Consider the following 21,457-nt stretch of genomic DNA (forward strand, 5'->3'; position numbering starts at 1 on the left):
AGGACTAGAGCTCTCTCTTCCATCTCTCCTTCTCTCTGTGTGCTGGAGTTAGGCACCGTCCACCCCATTCTCACACTCGGACACTGAGAGCTTGACAGTGTCCAAGGCAGGGGCAGTGCAGGGACCAGCCATTCACAGGTATTTGTTCCTTTCTGAGTTTCACACATTTCCTGGCACTACCTCTGTGCCTCTGACCCAGTCTCTTCCCTCAGGAAGCTCACAGTTTGACATGGCAGACAGACATGGACATGTGGTATACGGAAGCATTCAGGGCTCTGTGGAAGCACAGAGGCAGGGTCACTACCCCAGCTGGGTGGGAGAGGTCACAGAAGGCTTCCTGGAGGAGTGAACAAGAGCTTTCCAGATGGACATGTGAGGCATCTGAGTAACACCAACAGGTATCACTGCGAAGTGCTTTCCTCTCCAGTCACCCCCCAAATCAACTGAAGTCTTTCTATCTCCAAGTGAGTTGCTGCCTGTCTTGAAGTACCCCCCACACCGCCGGCCCAACCCTTTATTCAGAGTCTCACTCCTAGAGCCCTGGGTAAGGTTCAGTCCCCAAATTGTCTCCTGTTTCTCCACCAGCAGGTCTGGCAGCTACCAGAGAAGGTCCCAGAGTTCCCTGCAGATGGGGTTGCCAGGAATCTTGATTACACTGAAAGCACACATTGCCAACATCCTCAGGATGGGCAGAGGCAGCAGGTGAGGCTGTCCCGTGTCTCATGCATCAAAGGAGGCCTGGACTGTCTGGAAAGGCCCTCACTGCGAGGAACCAGAGCAGCAGCAGCAGAGACGAAACTGCAGAGAGGGGGCTCTGACCCATGGCTGCAGAGAAGACAGGCAGAGAGGTTTTGGGAGAGAGAGAGAAAAAGAGGTATTTAGGAGCACAGGAGCAAAGTGGGGACACACAGATTCAAGGTGGAGAGATTGGGAGAGTGAGCTGGACAGACTGATATACAAAATTGCCACAGGCAACAGAGATAAAGATCAAGTTTAGGGAGGCGCTGGTCCAATGGTAATGTGTTATCAGAACTTACTAACACTAGTGTCACTAAAGTTGATGTACAATGCCCCCACTGCTAAATTTGACTGCTTTAAACAATTTTAGGCAACCCGGGCAACATAGGGAGACCCCTTCTCTTTTTTTTTTTTTTTTTTTGAGACGGAGTCTCACGCTGTTGCCCAGGCTGGAGTGCAGTGGCGCGATCTCGGCTCACTGCAAGCTCCGCCTCCTGGGTTCACGCCATTCTCCTGCCTCAGCCTCCTGAGTAGCTAGGACTACAGGCGCCCGCCACCGCGCCCGGCTAATTTTTTTTTTTTTTTGTATTTTTAGTAGAGACGGGGTTTCACTGTGGTCTCGATCTCCTGACCTTGTGATCCGCCCGCCTCAGCCTCCCAAAGTGCTGGGATTACAGGCTTGAGCCACCGCGCCCGTCCAGGGAGACCCCTTCTCTACAAAAAATACAAAAAGTAGCCAGGCATGGTGGCATATATCTGTAGTCCAAGCTACTTGGGAGACTGAGGTGGGGGGATCACTTGAGCCCAAGAGTTTGAGGCTACAGTGAGCCGTAGTGGTGCCACTGCACTCCAACCTGGGTGACAGAATGAAAAAAAAATTTTTTTAAATAAAGAATTTAGGAAGGTAGACAGAGACGAGGAGACCAATTAGAGTCCCAGTTTCTCTTCCGGAGGTCATTGTGTCTAACTTAACTGCTTTCTATTGCCACAAATAAGGTGCTTCAGAGTGGGATGTAACGTGGATTTAAGATCAGAGTGGGATCTACTGTGGCTGAACTTGGCTCCTTTGCCCAAACCCTGGTAGGAGAGGTGTGGGGTGGACTAGGAGGAGAAATCCTAAACTTTTCCAGTTACTGGAATTATATCATCAAAACTCAAAGATGCCTGGGAGGCTGGAAACTTGGCTTCTGATCCTGGCTCTGCCATGAACTCACTGTCACCTTGAGCAAATAATTTGTCTCTGGGTCTCACTTGACCATATGAAATGGGTAATGCCTCCTGTTCCGCCTCCTTCCCATAGATTACTGTGCAATAAAGATGAGATGGATGGGATGGGATGGGATGATGTCTGGGGAGGGATGAAAACCATCCTGGTGTGATGGTTCAGAGTTTGGCTCTAGAGCCAGGCTCTCTGGACTCCACTTCTTAGTAGCTGGGTGGCACAGGGCTGCTTGCTTCTCCTCTTTGCACCTTTGATGTTTTTGTTTTTGTTTTGCTTTGTTTTGTTTTGTTTTGGGACAGAGGTTCACTCTTGTTGCCCAGGCTGGAGTGCAACGGCACAATCTTGGCTCACAGCAACCTCTGCCTCCTAGGTTCAAGAGATTCTCCTGCCTCAGCCTCCCAAGTAGCTAGGATTACAGGCATGCACCACCACGCCCAGCTAATTTTGTATTTTTAGTAGAGACGGGGTTTCTCCATGTTGGTCAGGCTGGTCTCGAACTCCTGACCGCAGGTGATCCGCCCATCTTGGCCTCCCAAAGTGCTGGGATTACAGGCGTGAGCCACCGCGCCTGGCTTCTCTTTGCGTCTTTGTACCTTGGTACTGTCATCTGCAGAACAGAGGTGATGACAGTACCATTGGGGCGTGGTGAGAATGAATGGCATGATGTGCCTGGAGTGGATCAGAGGAAGCTGGGGGGTCCTTCGTGCCCACTTACAGAGTTCTGAAGGACAGAGGAGTTCTAAAGGCTTGGGGAGGAACTGCTGTTTCTTCCCTGGAAATGGCCCATTCCCACCTAGAGACATGGTGACCTGGGTAGGTCTTGGCACACCAAGTGTCTGAGGGAGGAGAAGAGTCACAGCTGGAGATCATCTGGTCCAATTTGCTTATGATACACACCGAGAAACTGAGGCACAGAGAAAGAATGGGTTGGCCATAGAGAAAGAGCAGAGCCTGGACTAGAGCCCGGGCCTCCAGCACCCAAAGCTGGCCTTCAAAGGTGGGTTTGGGGGAGCCCTGAGGGCAGTAACAGAGGCAGTGGGTTCTGCACTGGGAGGCAGAGAAGGACCAAAGGAGGACGTTGCGGGGAGCAGCCCTTCCATCCCTCACTTCACTGCAGCCTGAATCTCTCGGGGGCCTGATCAGTGGCCTTTTCCTGCAAAGGACAGGCAGACCCAGGCTGGAGAGCAGGTGTCTCTGCTCCCCCAACCATCTGCTCTCCCACACACTCATCTCCTGGCTAAGGCTGGCAACCCCCAAGGTGCCACTTCAGTGAGTGCAGTTTTTTAATTATTATTATTAATGAGGTTGTTTCCTTATAAAAGATCCAAATGGGCCGGGCATGGTGGCTCACGTCTGTAATCCCAGCACTTGGGGAGGCCAAGGTGGATGGATCCCCTGAGGTCAGGAGTTCGAGGCCAGCCTGGCCAACATGGTGGGCAGGGAGACAGCAGTTGGGTGCTGTGCCCATAAGGTCCAGCTCAGGCTGTGGTCTCTACTAAAAATACAAAAAATTAGCCAGGCGTGGTGGCATGCGCCTGTAATCCCAGCTGTAATCAAGAGGCTGAGGCAGGAGAATGGCTTGAACCTGGGAAGCGGAGGTTGCAGTGAGCTGAGATCGTGCCATTGCACTCCAGCCTGGGCAACAAGAGTGAAAACTCCGTCTTAAAAAAAAAAAAAAAAAAAAAAAAAGATCCAGGTGATGGGGTCAGGGATGAACTGAGTCCCACAGGTGCCTGCAGCCCTTACCTGAATTATCCAGATGGCAAGGCCCAGACTTGCACTTCTTGTCTATAGAAAAGAAACAGTAAAGAATGAAAGGCTCAGGAGCTCTCAGGATGGAAAGGGACCTCAGAGCCCTGGTGGCCATTCCTGACTTGTTCTAGGAGAGGTTGGTACATTTCCCCCTAATTCTGCTCTTTCATGGTGGAACTTCCTTGACTAGGTTTGCCTCAACCCATGAGAAGCAGGGCCAGAAGGGGGAGTGGGCCATCAAAGCCAGGGTCGACTCTGGGGCACTCCTGCTCCCTGGGCCTGTAACTTTGCCTCCCTGCCACACTCACCTCTCCCTCTTCCATGCCTCGCCCCAGCCTGGTTTGTGTTCTTTGCATGCCCTCCTCACCTTATGTCAACTCATGCATGCTCCTGTTGCTATCCAAGATAGGAAGTGAAGTCCTTAGCCCTTCAGAAATTAAGAACCTGGGCCCATCCCCGTGGTGGTTCTTCTGGCCTGTGCTGGGGACATGGACAGGAGGAGCGTCTACCACTTCCCGACCACAGCCTGAGTGTGACCTTAGGGGCACAGCACCCAGCTGCTGTCTCCCTGCCCCCACCACCCCACCCAGCACAGAATTCTTCCAGCTCATAAATGCACTCTTCTCAGAAACTGAGGTTGGGGCTCCTACTCATTTCTGGCAACAGCTCTTTAGGTATCAATAATCTGGCTGGAAAATAATTCCCTTCCAGCCTCTGACCAGGAGAAAAGCCCGACCAGGCCTGCTTGCCCGCCCAAATGGTCAGAGACCCCTCCCTTGGCCAGGAAACCTTTCCAGCCACCCAGCAGGCAAGTGGCCAACTATGGCTTAGATCCCTTCAAGGGCAGTAAGTGCACCCCTCAAAAGGTTATGTCTCCCCTTAGGTGGAAGGGGTTGGGAGCTGGTGGATATGACTGGTTGTATTTATGTATCCCTGGGACACAGGAGATAGGGGCTTGGGTTTGCCGAAGTCCCTGGTGGATGTGGAAGGCCCACCTTCTGCACAGGTGCTGACTGGCGCTTGCCCTCCTACCTTTGATGTACTCGCAGTTGTAGGTGCTGCGCTTGCCCAGAGCCCGGAGGTAGATGCGGGCGGGGCCCTGGGCCGGTCTGCTGGCATTGATCACTTGGAAGGTCTCGAAGGGGGGGATCAGCACCTCTTCCTCTCCAGGGAAGAAGGAGTAGCCCTTGATAGGGGCCCCGAGGCAGGTCCAGATGCCAAAGAAGGTGTCCTCACCAAACTGCTGGGCCGCAACATTCTTCAGGGAGGCGGAAGCAAAGCCCCCCAGCCTCACAGTGGCCCCGGGCCCTGCTGGCCGGAAGTGCAGGCCATGCACACCTCGGAACACCTGGTGGCACCGGGGTGGACGCTGGCCCCTGCCCAGGAGCTGCAGGGCCTCGGTCAGCAGGAAATGGAGTGTCTTGAAGGAGAAGTGATGGAGGTAGTGGGCCCGGGAGCGACCTGCCTCACGCACGGCTGCATTGAACTCCTTGTGCAGGGGGCTGTTGGCTGTGTAGGCCAGGAGGGCCACCCCATGCTCATCGCGGAAGCCCAGGGGTGGCGGGGGTGGACGGGTAGGGCTGAGACTCCACTCTGGCCCCCAGGCCTGGCGCTCCTGCCATTGGCTGCTTGCCAGTGTCCAGCCGTCTGCATACACCTTGTTGGCCTGGAACTCCGTGTGGTTGAGATCTGGAAGAGCAGCTGTCATGGCAGCAGCACAGCCAGCGTACTGGTCATCAAAGGAAGCCAGGGCCATGTCCAGCGGCATCTCTTGAGAGAAGAGGTCTCGTCGTGTGATGGGGTGGCTCTGGGCCTGAGGGGGCAGGAGCAGCAGGGACTGAGAGGATAGGCCCCTGAGAGAATGAGTCCCCTGCCATCCAGCTCTCCCCTCCACTGAGAAAGGCAGGAAGGGCCCCAAACACACCTGGTGGGGAAGGGGATTGGGAACCTCTGGCTATAATTTCCCCAAGACTAGCATCTGGGGCTGTCCCCTTGGGCTGAGTGATCCCCAAGGGAAGCGTCAAGCATTCTTTCCTCTCTCCTTCCAGGGTTCAGAAGAAGCTGATGGCTCAGTTCCCTGCTGGGGTGGGAACAGTGGGGGATGCCCGTACCTGAAGTGCTTCCACGAGGCCCACAGACACAAGAAGCAGAGACATCATAGCAGGCATCTGCATGCTGGTGACCCTGGGCCAGTTGCTGTCTCTCTTTGAGTCTCAGTTTCCTCATCTGGAAAATTGCAGTGTTAATCTGTATAGTTTAATAAACATGAATCGACACTTAGTCTGTGCCATTCCTAGTGCTTGGCACTGAGAGTCACAAGACAGACATGGAGGCTCAGAAGAGAGAGGACCTTTCTTGCTGGAAGGAACATGCGTGACTTCCTGGAGGAGTGACGTGAACAGGGTCTTGCAGGATGAACAAGAGACTAAAATGTCAGCAAGTGGAGACTGGGAGATATTGTGCAGCAGGAATGGAAAAAGCAAATGTATTGGAGGTGGGAACTGAGGATGTAAAGAGGGAAAGACATGTCATCTAGGCTGGCAGAGCTCGCAGGGTAGGAACGTTGGGAAGATGGGCCAGTCATGAAGGGACTTGACAGCCACGGTGAGAGAGCTGGGCTTCACCTCACAGGGGTTATGGGGTTGGGATGGGGGCACATCCAGGAGTGTGCAGCTGGTGGGGCCTTAGCAGGACTCCAGGAACAGACTTAGAGCAGGGCTTGGTCCACCGGTTGCCCCCACTCCCTGCAGTTCTCTTGTGGAATGAGCCTTCCATGCTTCCAGGGAGGGACAGATATAAACCCCAGCTGCTGGGGAAAGAGGGGATCAGAAAAGCAGGAGAAGACAGAGGATAATGGTTTCCCCAAAGCAAGCAGCATGAACCACAAGCGTTCCACACCCTCCCTGTTGGGGGACAGGTGGAGTGCCTGAAGTGTCTCCAAGAAGAGGGTGTCCAGGCATTGGGTCTGGATTGAAACTGGCAGTTTCCTTTTTTTTTCTTTTTTTTCTTTTCTTTTTTCTTTTTTTTTTTCTGAGACCAAGTCTCACTCTGTTGCCCGGGCTGGAGTGTAGTGGCGTGATCTTGGCTCACTGCAACCTCCACCTCCCGAGTCCAAGTGATTCTTTTGCCTCAGCCTCTGGAGTAGCTGGGACTGCAGGTGCCTGCCTCCACGCCCAGCTAATTTTGGTATTCTTAGTAGAGACAGGGTTTCACCATGCTGGCCAGGATGGTCTCGAACTCCTGATCCGCCCACCTCGGCCTCCCAAAGTGTTGGGATCACAGGCATAAGCCACCGCGCTGACCCTATTGTCATTTTTTTAAGAACTAAAAGGAAACATGCTTACACATACACACTTTATTACCTTTTTTCCTCAGGAAAAAAATATCATGAACTTCCTTCCATGTCAGTACATACATACCTCCCTTGCTCACATAATGGCAGCTTGGTTTATCTCACGGTATAAACCATAATTAACCATTTCATACTTATGAACACTTAGATTTTTTTCCTAATTTGAAAATATTATACATAATACTACAGTGAATATTTACGTATATAAATCCTTGTCTAATTGTGTGCATGTTTTTATTTATTTTATTTTTTTATTTTTTTTTTTTGAGACGGAGTCTCGCTCTGTCGCCCAGGCTGGAGTGCAGTGGCCGGATCTCAGCTCACTGCAAGCTCCGCCTCCCGGGTTCACACCATTCTCCTGCCTCAGCTTCCCGCGTAGCTGGGACTACAGGCGCCCGCCACCTCGCCCGGCTAATTTTTTGTATTTTTTAGTAGAGACGGGGTTTCACTGGTGTGCATGTTTTTATAGGAAAGATTTTGAGAAGTAAAATGAGATCTAGCCGGGCGCGGTGGCTCACGCCTGTAATCCCAGCACTTTGGGAGGCCGAGGCGGGCGGATCACAAGGTCAGGAGATCGAGACCACGGTGAAACCCCGTCTCTACTAAAAATTACAAAAAATTAGCCGGGCGCGGTTGTGGGTGCCTGTAGTCCCAGCTACTCGGGAGGCTGAGGCAGGAGAATGGCGTGAACCCGGGAGGCGGAGCTTGCAGTGAGCCGAGATCGCGCCACTGCACTCCAGCCTGGGCTGGGCGACAGAGCGAGACTCCGTCTCAAAAAAAAAAAAAAAAAAATAAAAATTAAAAAAAATGAGATCTAAAGAATATGAATACTTTTTATTTTGATAGAAACTACCACCCCACCAACAATGGATGAGAGTGCCCTTTATTCCACATCTTTGCCATTGCTGAATATGATTGATCTCTTTTTAATTTCCATTTAACTGGTAGGCAAAATGGTATCTACTTTTTTTGTTTGTTTGAGGCAGGGTCTTGCTCTGTTGCCCAGGCTGGAGTACAGTGGCATGATCATAGCTCACTTCAGCCTTGACCTTCTGAGCTCAATCGATCCTCCTGCCTCAGCCTCCCAAGTAGCTGGGACTACAGGCACACAACACGATGCCTGGCTTATTTTTATATTTTTTGTAGAGATGGGGTTTTGCCATGTTGCCCAGGCTGATCTCGAATTCCTGGGCTCAAGCAGTCCACCCACCTTGGCCTCCCAGCATGCTGGGATTACAGGTATGAGTCAAAGCTTCCAGCCTCTGTTTTCTTTCTGTACACAAATGGTAATATAGTCAATGGGCCTTTATCTTTTGGAATCTGATAAAAGCTGAAACCTCCCCTTAGAAAATGAATATATGCGCCTTCAAACAAATGTTACATAAATATCACGGTGGTTATGCTTCTGCCTCCAATCTCATTTAGGTTAAGCGTCGCTGCTTTATCATCTCTGGCTCTGGGGAGACCTAAGTTTGGATAGTTCAGTGACTCTAAGACACTGGGATTCTATGTGTCTATAATTAATCTTAAAATCTAAGACCTGTAATTGCCAATACACAATTTAAATGTGAAGTATGAGCTTCCCTGGGCAATGGAGTTAGCAGTAGTTTTTACCAAATTCCACATGTCCAAAATGGAGCTCATTATCTTCTCCCCCTCAAAAGCTGCTTACTCATTTATTCAACAATTTTTTTTTTTTTTTTTTTTTTTTTGTCTAGCATCTGTAGCATGTCAGGTACTACGGATAAAATTATGAACAACAGCCAGGCATGGTGGCTCCAGCCTGTAATCCCAGCACTTTGGGAGACTGAGGTGGGAGGATTACTTGAGCCCAGGAGTTTGAAACCAGCCTGGGCAACATAGTGAGACACCATCGCTACTAAAAATAAAAAAAAACGTCCGGGCAACTTTGGGAGGCTGAGGCGGGTGGATCACCTGAGGTCAGGAGTTCAAGACCAGCCTGGCCAACGTGGTGAAACCCCATCTCTACAAAAACACAAAAATTAACTGGGCAGGTGCCCGTAATCCCAGCTACTCGGGAGGCTGAGGCAGGAGAATAGCTTGAATCCAGGAGGCGAAGGTTGCAGTGAGCCAAGATCGCGCCATTGCACTCCAGCCTGGGCGGCAGAGTAAGACTCCATCTCAAAAATTAAAATACATACATACGTACATACATACATACGCCAGGCTACAGGGTGTGGTGGTGCATATCTGTAATCCCAACAACTCGGCAGGCTGAAGGTAGGAGGATTGCTTGAGTCCAGGAGGTTAAGGCTGCAGTGAGCTATGAAAACCCACTTCCCTGGGCGGGTGCGGTGGCTCACCCCTCTAATCCCAGCACTTTGGGACGCCAAGGCGGGTGGATCACCTGAGGTCAGGAGTTTGAAACCAGACTGGCCAACATAGTGAAACCCCGTCTCTACTAAAAAGGCAAAAAATTAGTTGGGCATGGTGTTGTGCGGAAGCTGAGGCCGGAGAATCTCTTGAACTTGGGAGGCGGAGATCGCAGTGAGCCGAGATCGCACCATTGCTCTCCAGCCTGGGCGACAAGAGTGATACTCCGTCTCAGAAAAAAAAAACGACTTGAGTTCTTGTCTGTGGTCTCTTGAAGTTCACCAAGGAGGCTAGAGCTGCTGTTACTAGTTGCTCACTTTCCTGTGTGTAGAATCCAGTCATGGGCTCAGGTGAGGCTTTTTCTCACTCTATGCACCCCAAGAGAGGAACACATGCCCCAGGACTGGTGCCCTAAGGCCTTGACCATTGTGATTGGCTCATGGATGGACACATGACCCAAGAAGGCCAATCAGAGGCCTTCCTGCCAGTTGATCTAAGGATTCAGGGTAAAAGAGAGTGTACCTGACCGTGTGGTTTCCTCAGCCCATATTCCCGGACACCGTCTTCGAGTCCACATGCAGGTGCAGTGGATAGTTCTCACGCAGGCTGTCAGCCTCCCACTTCTAGGGCTCACATTTTTCTGTGTCTGAGGCGTTCTTCATCACCCTGGGAGCCTGTTTTTTTGCAAGCACAGGGCAGGCCAAAAGTGTAGGGGATTTAATGTTCTCGAGGACAGCCTTCAACCAATGAGGTCTGGAAGTCAGACTTCCTGTCCCATAGAGGGTCCCCGGTGGGACTAGTTGATCACAGTGGTAATAGGCTTTTAATTGGCTGCTTTTCTCTTCTCTATCTGACTTTGCCACTCCCTGACTTGTATTTCTTGGGATCACTTTATAAAGAAGTTCACTGCACCCATGTACTTGTCTATGGGTCTGCTTTTGGGGGAAGGAAACTGAGAGTCTTTTCTTCGGAAGATTCTTCTTTAGTCTGGACCCCCAGAATGAACACATGAGGAACAGGCCTGAGCCCAGCCCAGAGCGAGGAAGACCCCAGCTGAGCCAGACCAGTGGCCTGAGCAGAGCTGCCCAACCAAGTCCAGTTTAGATAAGCCACTTGCTGTCAACCCGAAGACCATGAGCCTGGGAGTAAATGTTTGTTTGCCACTGAGATTTTGTGGCACATGGCAAAATGGTTATGCAGCAAAAGCCCACTGGGCCAGCTGTATCTCTCATTGTGTCTCTGCAACTCAGTTTCTGTCTGCATCTGCTCTATAGTAAACAAGATAGATCAGAGGCTTGGGGGGAGGAGAGGCTTGAAGGCAGACTGAGGACATGGAATCAGAGGACCTAAGAGAATGGCAGTGAGGACAGACAGAGTTAGGAGATAGAATTTACAAGACTTGATGTCTGATGGGCTATAGGGGACGTGAGAGAGGGAAAAATCAAGGATGACACCCAGGTTTCCATTCTTTTTTTTTTTTTTTTTTTTTTGAGACGGAGTCTCGCTCTGTCGCCCAGGCTGGAGTGCAGTGGCTGGATCTCAGCTCACTGCAAGCTCCGCCTCCTGGGTTCACGCCATTCTCCTGCCTCAGCCTCCCGAGTAGCTGGGACTACAGGCGCCCGCCACCTCGCCCAGCTCATTTTTTGTGTGTTTTTAGTAGAGATGGGGTTTCACCGTGTTAGCCAGGATGGTCTCGATCTCCTGACCTCGTGATCCGCCCATCTCGGCCTCCCAAAATGCTGGGATTACAGGCTTGAGCCACCGCGCCCGGCCCAGGTTTCCATTCTTTAAACTAGAAACACAGATGAGAAGTGGAGTAGACTTTTAAAAAAAAAAAATGAAGTCCCTCTTTTATTGCCCATCTTCTTCCACCATTCTTACATGACTGCAGAGTGTCCTGCTCCAACACAGCCCTGTGAAACTTTACTTTTTTTGTTTCAGCCTCATTGAAGTATAATTGGTATACAAAAAACTGCACATAATTAATATATACAATTTGGTGATTTTGGAACTAAGTATACACTCATGTTACTATTACCACAATCAAGGGAATAAACATGTTCGTCACTTCCAAGTTTCTGTGTATCCCTTTATTTTCATTTTATTTTTATTTTTATTTATATATTTATTTATTTATTTTGAGACAGGGTCTCACTCTGTTGCCCAGGCTGGAGTGCAGTGGCACGATCTCATCTCACTTCAACCTCTGCCTCCTGAGAATCAAGCGATTCTCCCACCTCAGCTTGCCGAGTAGCTGGTACTACAGGTGCCCACAACCACGCCCAGCTGATTTTTGTGTTTAGTTGAGAAGGGATTTCACCATATTGACCAGGCCAGGCTGGTCTCGAACTCCTGACCTCAGGTGATCCATCCGCCTAGGCCTTTCAAAGTGCTGGGATTACAGGCATGAGCCACCGCACCCAGCCTTGTGTTTTTTGTTTTGTTTTGTTTTTTGAGACAGTTTTGCTCTTGTTGCCCGGGCTGGAGTGCAATGGCACGATCTTGGCTCACTGCAAACTTTGCCTCCCGGGTTCAAGCGATTCTCCTGTCTCAGTCTCCCAAGTAGTTGCAATTACGGGCGCGCGCCATCACGCCTGGCTAATTTTACATTTTTAGTAGAAATGGGGTTTCTCCATGTTGGTCAGGCTGGTATTGAACACCCAACCTCAGGTGATCCACCCACCTCAGCCTCCCAAAGTGCTGGGATTACAGGCATGAGCCACCGCGCCTGGCCTGTTTTTAGTTTTATTTACTTTTGTTTTGGTTTTGGCTTTCATGTAGCAAGAACATTTAATGTGAGATGTACCCTCTTCACACATGTTTAAGTTCACAATGCCTTATTGTTACTGTAGGCACAATGTTATACCAGAGGAGACTTGAAAAGCTCATTTTGCTCATTATTGTAGTCCCATTACAAAGCAGATGCTCAATAAAAATGTATTGAATTAATGATCAGGTTTGGAGGGGAAATGGTGAGTTCACTTTGGGAAATGTGAACTCCCCGAAGCAGATGTCCAAGAGGTAGCAGAATGGACAATCAAGGAGACATGAGAGTCACAGGCAATTGAAATCAGGGAAGAGATGAGATCCCCAGAGCAAGGAAAAGAGAAGGCTGAAAGGCAGAGGGCGAGCTGCTTGATGGTTGAAGCCAGAGGTCAGGTGGAGCCGCACTCCTCCTTGGCTTTCTAGAGTCTCTTTGCATCTGGTCCTTGGGTTCCATGAGATACCATGGTATCCTTGTGATAAAATCCTCTTTAGGCTTAATCTAGCTCAGGGTGGCTCCTGTTAATTTGCCATGGCAAGTCTCACGTGATAAACCATCCCCATTATTCACCCAGTCATCCGTGATGGTCCCCTGGGTGTCCATTCAGTCAATCATTCGTCAAACATTCACATAGTTGCCAACTAACGCTGGGTGAGATAGGGGTCCATCCTAGATTCTTCTTCCCTTCAACATCCGCACTCCCTGCCCTGGCTCAGGCTTGCCCGTGCCTCCTCACTCATCTCCCCCTCCCCAGTCAGCCCCACTAACCTGCCTGCCCAGGGAGGGCGATGTTTCTAAACTGGTCATGTTCCTTATGTGCTTAAAAGCCCTCTGTGCCAAAACTGACTGGAAGAAATATCTCAAAGTATAGAGGAAAAATGCAGAGACGAAAATTATGAGGGAAGAGATAAGAACACATCTCGGAAAAAAAAAGCAAACAAACAGACAAACAAACAAAATATCCCTCCATACCCTCAAAACAGAGGCCAACATCCTTATCCTGGCCCTCTACGCCCTCTGCAGCTCGCACCTGCCACTCCTGCTTGGCTTCTGTAGTGCAGAACAAAGTCGCAGGTGGGACTCCATGGTTACCCTCCCTGTGGTTCTGCACACATTGTCCCCTCTCCTTGGGACACCCTTCTCCTGGCTACCCACTCTTCAGGGCTTAACCCGGGGGGTCACCTCCTCCAGGAAGCCCTCTGACTCCTCTGGGCTCCCATATCACCCTGTGCTGTCCTCTGTCACTGTCCTTATCACACTGTGCTGCCCTTATATGTGCCTGGCTCCTCTCCTGGCCGGTGAATTCCTTGAGGGCAGGGAGCATGTATGCCAAGACCAGGCACTGGGTAGGCCTCAGCATGTTTGCTGAGAGTCTGAGGAACTTTCTCAGCTCAGCTAACAGCGGAGACCACTGCAGAGCAGGTGGGTGGCTGGCCTTGGTGACCAGTGTCAGGGGAGATGTAGTGGGAGCCGGAGGGATGGGGTGGGCATGGGCCAAATTGCTGGGGATGCTGAGTAACTCCTTTTCTAGCCCAAGGGAGTTGCCGTTCTGTCCTCCCTCTCATCCTGCTTGGGGCCATTCTTTCATCAGTTCCTCATCCAGGCCCTTGCTGAACATACCCTCCTGGGAATGTGAACCCAAATCTCCCCACAGGAATCTCAAACTTCCCATGGACCCCAACCTTCCTAAGTATCCCAAACTTCATCAAAGTTTCCTGGAAACTTGTTCTCATGACTCCTAAAATTCCACCATTCATCTCCCAAACTTCACCTCAAAACCACTTTTCCTGCCCAACGCCCAGGAAGAGAGTGGTGCGCTCCTTACCCAGGCCTTGTCCTGCGTGGGGAAGCTGCTGCTGGTCTCCACCACGGCCACCAGGAGAGGGGAGGACAAGTTTCTTTTTGATATTGTCAATCCCCACCCCTTGCACCTCCCCCACACAGCTGCTCAGAAACACGACACTCCCCCATCTATTTCTGGATGTCTCCTCAGGGCTCAGGAACACCAGCCTCTGCTCAGTCTGACCTGCCCAGTGTTCGTCCTACAAAAAAGAGAATCCCTGAAGCCAGATAGGAGGTGGACTGAAGCACTAGGGATCCAGGTTGGGACAACTGCCTCCTCACTGGCCATGGTCCTGTACTCTGGTCAGTCAAGGAGGAGGAAGAGAGGAGGAAGCTTCAGCACCTCAGCTTCAGAGAGCATCTCCTTAGATTTTGTACCTTTCACGTGAACACTGAGACTCAGCAAGGTGCCAGGAGAGATTCAAACTAAGGAGGCTGGATTCTGGGTCCCAGTTCCAGCTCTGACTCGCCAGGTGATCTTGGAGGACTTCTTTCTGCTACACTTAGGATCCCTGCCAATGACTAGATTTTTTTGTTGTTGTTGTTTTTGTTTTTTGTTTTTTATTTTTTGAGATGGAGTCTTGCTCTGTCGCCAGGCTGGAGTGCAGTGGCCAGATCTCGGCTCACTGCAACCTCTGCCTTCCGGGTTCAAGCAATTCTCCTGCCTCAGCCTCCCGAGTAGCTGGGACTACAAGCGCCCGCCACCATGCCAGGCTAATTTTTGTATTTTTAATAGAGATGGGGTTTCACCATGTTGGCCAGGATGGTCTCAATCTCTTGACCTCGGGATCTGCCCACCTCAGCCTCCCAAAGTTCTGGGATTACAGGTGTGAGCCACCGTGCCTGGCCCCCAATGGCTAGATTTGAGTCCATCTCTTGGGGCCTTATTTTGGGTTCCACGTCCTGGGATGGGAGAAGCAATCCCCCAAAGCCAGAGAGTGGAGAGGGACAAAGCAGTGATCCCAGCAGATCTGGTCTCAGGGGCTGTCCCAGCAGGCCAAGCTGTCCCCAGGTGGTATCTTCTCTTCAAGCAACTGCAAACACTCAGCTTCCTCCAGAGAGCGGGGCAGGCAGGATATGTAGGCAACTTCTCTTTCTTTCTCTTTCTCTCTCTCTCTCTCTCTTTCTCATTTTGCCTTTAGCCCAGGCAACTTCTTTCTCTTTCTTTTTCTCTCTCTCTGTCTTTCTTTCTGGCATTTCGCCCAGGCTGGAGTGCAGTGGCTCCATCTCAGCTCATTGCCATCTCCACCTTCTGGTTTTAAGCAATTCTCCTGACTCAGCCTTCTGAGTAGCTGGGATTACAGGTACCCGCCACCATGCCCGGCTAATTTTTGTATTTTTAGTAGAGACGGGGTTTCAACATGTTGGCCAGGCTGGTCTCGAACTCCTAACCTCGTGATCCTCCCGCCTCAGCCTCCCAAAGTGCTAGGATTACAGGAGTGAGCAACCGCGCCCTGCCCTGGAGCTGTTTTTCTAACAAGCACTCAGAAGCACCTCCCTCCCCACCCTCCTCCAAGACTGGACCCACGGTATGTCTTCCCGTTTGGTCTACAGAAAGGATTCTGGGAGACAGCAGGATTCTAGGTGGAGGAAACTTTTTATTTGACAGTCTGAGGGGATGAGGGGACAGGGATGGGGGAAATTAATGAGCCAGACCAGGCTGGAGTCCTTTGGGTAGCTCTAATCTTTCGTGCCTACCTCAGCTCCAGCAGGCAGCATTTCCAAATCCTAGCTTTCGCAACCCTCAGAAATCCTAGCTTTCAGCGACCCTCCGGCCGCTGGGGGAAGGAAGGGTGACATCCCCCCTCCTCCTGGCTCAGGCCGCTGGGAAGCTCTTCCCTGAGCTACGAATTCCTCCGCTGGCCCCTTTCCCCATGGCCTCTGACGCGGCATCCAAAACTCAGAGCCAGGTTATTTATAGATAAGCCCAGAGGAGGTGGGGGAAAGGCCAGTGTTTACAAACATGGGTCACCTGAGTCTGAGCGGCACCGAAAGCGGTCTGGGGGAGGGGCGAGCCTGGATCCTGTGGATTTGCGACCAAGGGCTCTGTCTCTGGCCCAACCCCACTGAAGGGGTATGGGGAGAGGGCCCAGAGAAGGGAGGGAGTGGAGCACGTGCCCCAAGGTGTGGGCCAAATGCAAACTCTGCAATTCAGAGTGCTCCAGGGGCGACCTTTTGGCTGGCGGGACCTCCGCGGGGCCCCCTGGCCTGGTCGTCTGGGGGCCAGGGGCCGACCGGGTCATGGACCGCCTGAGGGAGAGACCAAGTCTCACAAGTTCCTTCCCCCTCACAGCCAAAGAGGGTCCCGCAGAAAGACCCCGCAGTCCTGGAGAAGGGGAGTTGCCCCTCAGCCCCTGCCCCGCCGCGGCCGCTCCCGGCCCCGCGTGCGGCGCTGGGAAAGGGGTGTCGGGTTACCAGCGCGGGGGCTCTAGTTACCCTCGGGAACCTTGCTTTCAGCCGGACTCCGGGGACAGCGCAGCGCCCGCCCGAGCCCTCGGCGCTACCTCCTGCTCGCGGCCTCCGCAACCTTCAGGTGGGTCCTCTGCCCCCGGCCCTCTCCTCTCTGGCGAAGCCAAACTGCGGCCCCGCCTTTACCGTCTCAGAAAAGTCCCCGGACTGGAGACTCTGAGGAAGGGGCGTCGGGAGTCTGGAGCGGAGACTTGGAGCGGGGGGCGGACAATAAACTCCAGGCCCCGCCCACGCCCCCGGCCCCGCCCACGCCCCGCCAGGGCCCTAATCCTGGACCCCGGATCCCGCGCGCCTGGAGACAGGGTCCAGATCTCCCTCGAGCCCCTCGAAACCAGGACTCCAGCGCCACTGGTCCCGCCCTCACCCGGACTCCTGGCCCTCACGTCTCCTCCAGGGATGGCACTGGCGTCACTGATGATGGCCCTCGGCTGCCTTGGCCTCCACACCTGGCAGGTAACTCCAGGAACCATCTCCAGTCCCCAAGGGGGACATTGGGGGGCAGACCCTGAGGAAGTGGACTGGGGGCTGACTCCTCACAGCCCTCTCCCAGGGACTCTTCCCTAGGATTCCACTCTTAACTCTCTTCCTCTCAGGAACCTCCATCCCTGCAGGGAGCCCCAGGTTCCCATTCTGTCTCCTAGAACCCCCACCTCCATTCCTCTCTGGATGCCTCCAACATTCTCCTCCCCACCTCTCATCTCCCAGCGCAGGCACAGTCCCGCAAAGCCTCCTTGGGTTACCTGTGTGCTGCAGTCCTGGCAGCCTCTCCCAGCCAAGGCTTGTCCTCCCCACCACCCCTACCCCAAATGTGGGTACAGAGCAGGGGAGGACGCAGGCGTCTCAGAGCTGACAGTGATTTGGTGTGGTGGCTGAGCACCTACCTGCAAGGGCTTCCTGCTGGATGAGAGGGAAAGAGAGCCTGAGGAGACTGGGGCTGGGGGTCAGATAGCTGGACACTTGCTGTGTGTAGTATTTGCACATAACCTGCCTGCTAGATCTTACAGCCAGAAAAGTGCTTGGTAGTCATCTAGTCCCACCTCCCACCGACCACGGGAACCTTTCTAATGACAGGATGATCCCTTTTAGGTTGTACAGAAGTAATGCTCTTTATGCTGTCTTCATAATAACTGTGAGGTTGGAAGTATCCTCAAGTCCAGAAAAGTTATGACACTTGCCCAAGATCTCACAGCTAATAGGTGGTAAAGTCAAGATTTCAGGCTGGGTGCGGTGGCTTATGCCTGTAATCCCAGCACTTTGGGAGGCTGAGGCTGGTGGATCACTTGAGGTCAGGAGTTCGAGACCAGCATGACCTACATGGTGAAACCCTGTCTCTACTAAAAATACGAAAAATTAGCTGGGTGTGGTATTGCACACTTGTAATCCCAGCTACTCAGGAGGCTGAGACAGGAGAATTGCTTGAACCCAGGAGGCAGGGTTGCAGTGAGCCAAGATCGTGCCATTGTACTCCAGCCTAGGCAACAGAGTGAGACTTCGTCTCAAAAAAACAAAAACAAAAGAACAAATTAGCCAACCATGGTGGCATGCACAGGTAATCCCAGTTACTTGGGAGGCTGAGGTGGGAGAATCACTCCAACCTGGGAGGCGGAGCTTGCAGTGAGCAGAGATCTCACCACTGAACTCCAGCCTGGGCAACAGAGCAAGACTCTGTCTCAAAAAAAAAAAAAAAAAAAAAAAAAGATTTCAGCCCATGTCTGTCTGACTCCAGTGCCTGTGCTATTTAAGCCTCTTATTGGGTCCTTGCCAAATTGCATATACCTGATATTTGGGGATAGAAATGAGATTCTGTGTTTCTGGATGGGTTTGCCCCCAGGACCCGTGTCCAGTGGTCTGAACTTACGCTCTTTTCGGTGTGGCATCTCTCTTCCTTCCTCCACAGGCCCAGGCTGTTCCCATCCTGCCCCTGGGACTGGCTCCAGACACCTTTGACGATGCCTATGTGGGTTGTGCAGAGGAGATGGAGGAGAAGGCAGCCCCCCTGCTAAAGGCGGAAATGGCCCACCATGCCCTGCTTCGGGAATCCTGGGAGGCAGCCCAGGAGGCCTGGGAGGACAGGCATCGAGGGCTCACCTTACCCCCTGGCTTCAAAGCCCAGAATGGAATAGCCATTATGGTCTACACCAACTCATCTAACACCTTGTACTGGAAGTTGAATCAGGCCGTGCGGACAGGCGGAGGCTCCCGGGAGCTCTACATGAGGCACTTTCCCTTCAAGGCCCTGCATTTCTACCTGATCCGGGCCCTGCAGCTGCTTCGAGGCGGTGGGGGCTGCAGCACAGGGCCTGGGGAGGTGGTGTTCCGAGGTGTGGGCAGCCTTCGCTTTGAACCCAAAAGGCTGGGGGACTCTGTCCGCTTAGGCCAGTTTGCCTCCAGCTCCCTGGATAAGGCAGTGGCCTGCAGATTTGGTAATGCCACCCTCTTTTCTCTAACGACTTGCTTTGGGGCCCCTATCCAGGCCTTCTCTGTCTTTCCCAAGGAGCGCGAGGTGCTGATTCCCCCCCATGAAGTCTTCTTGGTCACCAGATTCTCTCAGGATGGAGCCCAGAGCCTGGTGACTCTCTGGAGCTATAATCAGACCTGCAGCCACTTTAACTGCGCCTATCTGGGTGGTGAGCTGTGCATGGAGGAAGCAGGACTGGCAGTGTGGGTGAAATAAGCCAGAATGTTCCTACACAATAATCCCCAGGGCCTTCGGGAGACCCACTTGGTTAAAGGGGAATTGAGGGCTGGAAGTCAGCTGGAGTTAATGTCATCTGTGACTCGGGTTTTTTTGGGTCCTATAAGTGTTTTCCAGATTTGTGAACATTCTCAGATGATTCTATATGTCCTCAAAAGGGTCCATCTCCTACACAGTCTAATAGACCAAAAGAACCTGGTTAAGGAGATTAGCAAGCAGCAGAAAGAGCCAGGGGGACTGCTTCAGGTCTCAGGGGGCCCTGGGCTTGATGAGGCTGATAGGGCATGTATGTGCCACTCCCAAGTGCTAAGGCAGGGACAGATGGAAGAGTGACTGGGTCTTGGGTGGGAAGAGGGATGGAAACGCAATCTGGAAAACTTCCTGGAGGACCGAGGAGGAAGGGAAGTCAGAAGTTTCCCTTTAGGTGAAGGGAAAATAGATTGAGAGGGGAAATGGCCCTGCCAAGGCCTGATGGGCCGGGCAGTTTGGGTGTGAGTCTGTCCACATGGAGGCCTCACTCTGCTGTCTGTTGCAGGGGAGAAGAGGCGGGGCTGTGTGTCTGCACCAGGTGAGTCGCTCTTCCATCCTCCCTCAGCTGCTTTGACTCCCCCTCACCCTGCTGACCCCTTCCTTTTCTTCTCCCTCCAGCAGGGGTGCAGCCAGTCACAATCTGAGGGGGCCTCCTCTCTGCCCCCCTGGAAGACCCTGCTCTTGGCCCCTGGGGAGTTCCAGCTCTCAGGGATTGGGCCCTGAAACTCCAACATCTGCCACTTAGGAGCCCTGGGAACGGGTGACCTTCATATGAAGAAGAGGCGCCTCCAACAGCCTTGAGAAGCAAGAACGTGGTTCCAGACCCAGCCCTAGCAGCCTTCTCCCCAACCAGGATGTGGGGCTGGGGAGGCCACGGCAGGGCTGAGGGAACTCTGCTATGTGGTGGGGACTTCCCGGGACAAGCAAGGGAAGTACTGAGGCAGCCACTTGATTGAACGGTGTTGCAGTGTGGAGACATGGAATTTTATTGAGGCAGCCACTTGATTAAAAGGTATTGCAGTGTGGAGACATGGAATTTTATGACTGGTTTATTCCATGAGACTAGACCATCTGCCCCACTCTGGCCTTGCTAGGCTGAGGGACTGACTGAGGGACTAAAAAAATAACTTCCTGGGGCTGGGCGTGGTGGCTCACACTTGTAATCCCAGGACTTTGGGAGGCCGAGGCGGGTGGATCACGAGGTCAGGAGATTGAGACCAGTCTGGCTAACACGGTGAAACCCTGTCTCTACTAAAAATACAAAAAAATTAGCTGGGCGTGGTGGCGGGCACCTGTAGTCCCAGCTACTCCGGAGGCTGAGGCAGGAGAATGGAGTGAACCCATAAGACGGAGCTTGCAGTGAGCGGAAATCTCGCCACTGCACTCCAGCCTGGGTGACAGAGCAAGACTCCGTCTCAAAAATAATAATAATAGTAACTTCTTGGTCACTCCTAGACACAATCTCCTGTGCAGACCCGTGTCACACTCTAACTTGCAAATCCAGAAGCTAGAACAGCTAGGGGGTCCTCACGACAACCATGAAGGCAGGAAAGCAGGCAGGTGATTCCTCAGCCCCACTTGTGAGGTGAGGAGTGCAAAGACAAGGAAGGAGGCAACTGGTCAGAGGGTTCCCATTGAACCCCGACCTCTCATCTCCCCGGCCTCCTGCCTCCTGGTCCGGAACTATCCATGAAAGATCTGAGGAAACTCAAAGTAGGATCCTAAGCCCAAGACACTTGGGACCACAGAGCAAGTCATTTCTCTCTGTCCTACTCCCACAAGGGTCCATTTCAGGGGAAAGAAAGGCGAGGACCTAAAAACATCAGGAGACAGAGATTCTCACACAGCCCGGAGGCCTCTCACATCCAGAACAGAAACTTTATTGAAGCAAGAAAAGCAGCGCAGGCTCCTCCCAAGGGGCCCCCCACCCTTACCCTCCTAGGCTACCACCCTCAGCAGCAGAAGAAGGGAGCCTTCCACTGTATCAGGACCTCCCCTCAGTCCCCAAATCCTCCCCCTGGGGCAGGTCCGCAGCCCCCTCTGCTTCCTGCTCCCTATGTACTAGCACATGAGCTGGGGAGCGCGGGCCGGAATCTCCAGAAGCCAGAGTCCTCGCCCCTCCACTGTCCGGAAGCCCGGTTCCTGATGATTCCTGGGTCCCCACAATCCCAGGCCCTGTCAGCTCTGGGGTCTCAGGGATGGGAGGCCCCAGGTTCTGGAAGCTGTTGTGCACTCAGGTGATGCAGTGACTGAGGATGC

At 52.5% G+C, this 21,457-nt stretch overlaps 3 protein-coding genes across 8 annotated transcripts in view; 2 read left to right on the top strand and 1 right to left on the bottom strand.

Annotated features, from left to right (window-relative positions):
- RNF121 (ring finger protein 121) overlaps positions 1-21,457 on the top strand; it is a 231,211-nt gene that overhangs the window by 95,732 nt on the left and 114,022 nt on the right. The window lies entirely within an intron of this gene.
- On the bottom strand, positions 501-14,067 carry ART1 (ADP-ribosyltransferase 1). 2 transcript variants are annotated; one of them, XM_050756321.1, is made up of 5 exons: positions 13,988-14,067; positions 5,824-5,938; positions 4,745-5,525; positions 3,707-3,748; positions 501-825 (listed from the first exon to the last, which is right to left on the bottom strand). In XM_050756321.1, exons 2-5 carry the CDS (start codon positions 5,884-5,886, stop codon positions 728-730), a joined length of 984 nt encoding a protein of 327 aa, XP_050612278.1. In that variant the 5' UTR covers positions 5,887-5,938; positions 13,988-14,067; the 3' UTR covers positions 501-727. The 2 variants fall into 2 exon arrangements, with proteins under 2 accessions (XP_050612278.1, XP_050612279.1); XM_050756322.1 differs by having other exon boundaries at positions 5,824-5,959; positions 13,988-14,064.
- ART5 (ADP-ribosyltransferase 5) lies at positions 13,491-20,231 on the top strand. 5 transcript variants are annotated; one of them, XM_050756271.1, is made up of 7 exons: positions 13,491-13,584; positions 15,418-15,533; positions 16,462-16,537; positions 16,868-16,926; positions 18,371-19,100; positions 19,704-19,736; positions 19,944-20,231. In XM_050756271.1, exons 1-7 carry the CDS (start codon positions 13,521-13,523, stop codon positions 19,997-19,999), a joined length of 1,134 nt encoding a protein of 377 aa, XP_050612228.1. In that variant the 5' UTR covers positions 13,491-13,520; the 3' UTR covers positions 20,000-20,231. The 5 variants fall into 5 exon arrangements, with proteins under 5 accessions (XP_050612228.1, XP_050612229.1, XP_050612227.1 ...); XM_050756272.1 differs by lacking the exons at positions 13,491-13,584; positions 15,418-15,533 and adding an exon at positions 15,965-16,078; XM_050756270.1 differs by lacking the exons at positions 13,491-13,584; positions 15,418-15,533 and having other exon boundaries at positions 16,117-16,537.

Source organism: Macaca thibetana, chromosome 14 (genome assembly GCF_024542745.1).
Source record: "Macaca thibetana thibetana isolate TM-01 chromosome 14, ASM2454274v1, whole genome shotgun sequence".
Lineage (NCBI taxonomy): Eukaryota > Metazoa > Chordata > Mammalia > Primates > Cercopithecidae > Macaca > Macaca thibetana.

Coding starts and splice junctions, on each gene's coding strand:
- ART1 (XM_050756321.1), bottom strand. CDS start 5,886: ATGCAGATGCCTGCTATGATGTCTCTGCTTCTTGTGTCTGTGGGCCTC. Junction 5,526..5,823: donor GCCTCGTGGAAGCACTTCAG/GTACGGGCATCC, acceptor CTGCCCCCTCAG/GCCCAGAGCCACCCCATCAC. Junction 826..3,706: donor TTGCCATCTGGATAATTCAG/GTAAGGGCTGCA, acceptor TCTTCTCTGCAG/CCATGGGTCAGAGCCCCCTC.
- ART5 (XM_050756270.1), top strand. CDS start 16,246: ATGGACCGCCTGAGGGAGAGACCAAGTCTCACAAGTTCCTTCCCCCTC. Junction 16,538..16,867: donor GCGGCCTCCGCAACCTTCAG/GTGGGTCCTCTG, acceptor CGTCTCCTCCAG/GGATGGCACTGGCGTCACTG. Junction 19,101..19,703: donor TAACTGCGCCTATCTGGGTG/GTGAGCTGTGCA, acceptor TGTCTGTTGCAG/GGGAGAAGAGGCGGGGCTGT.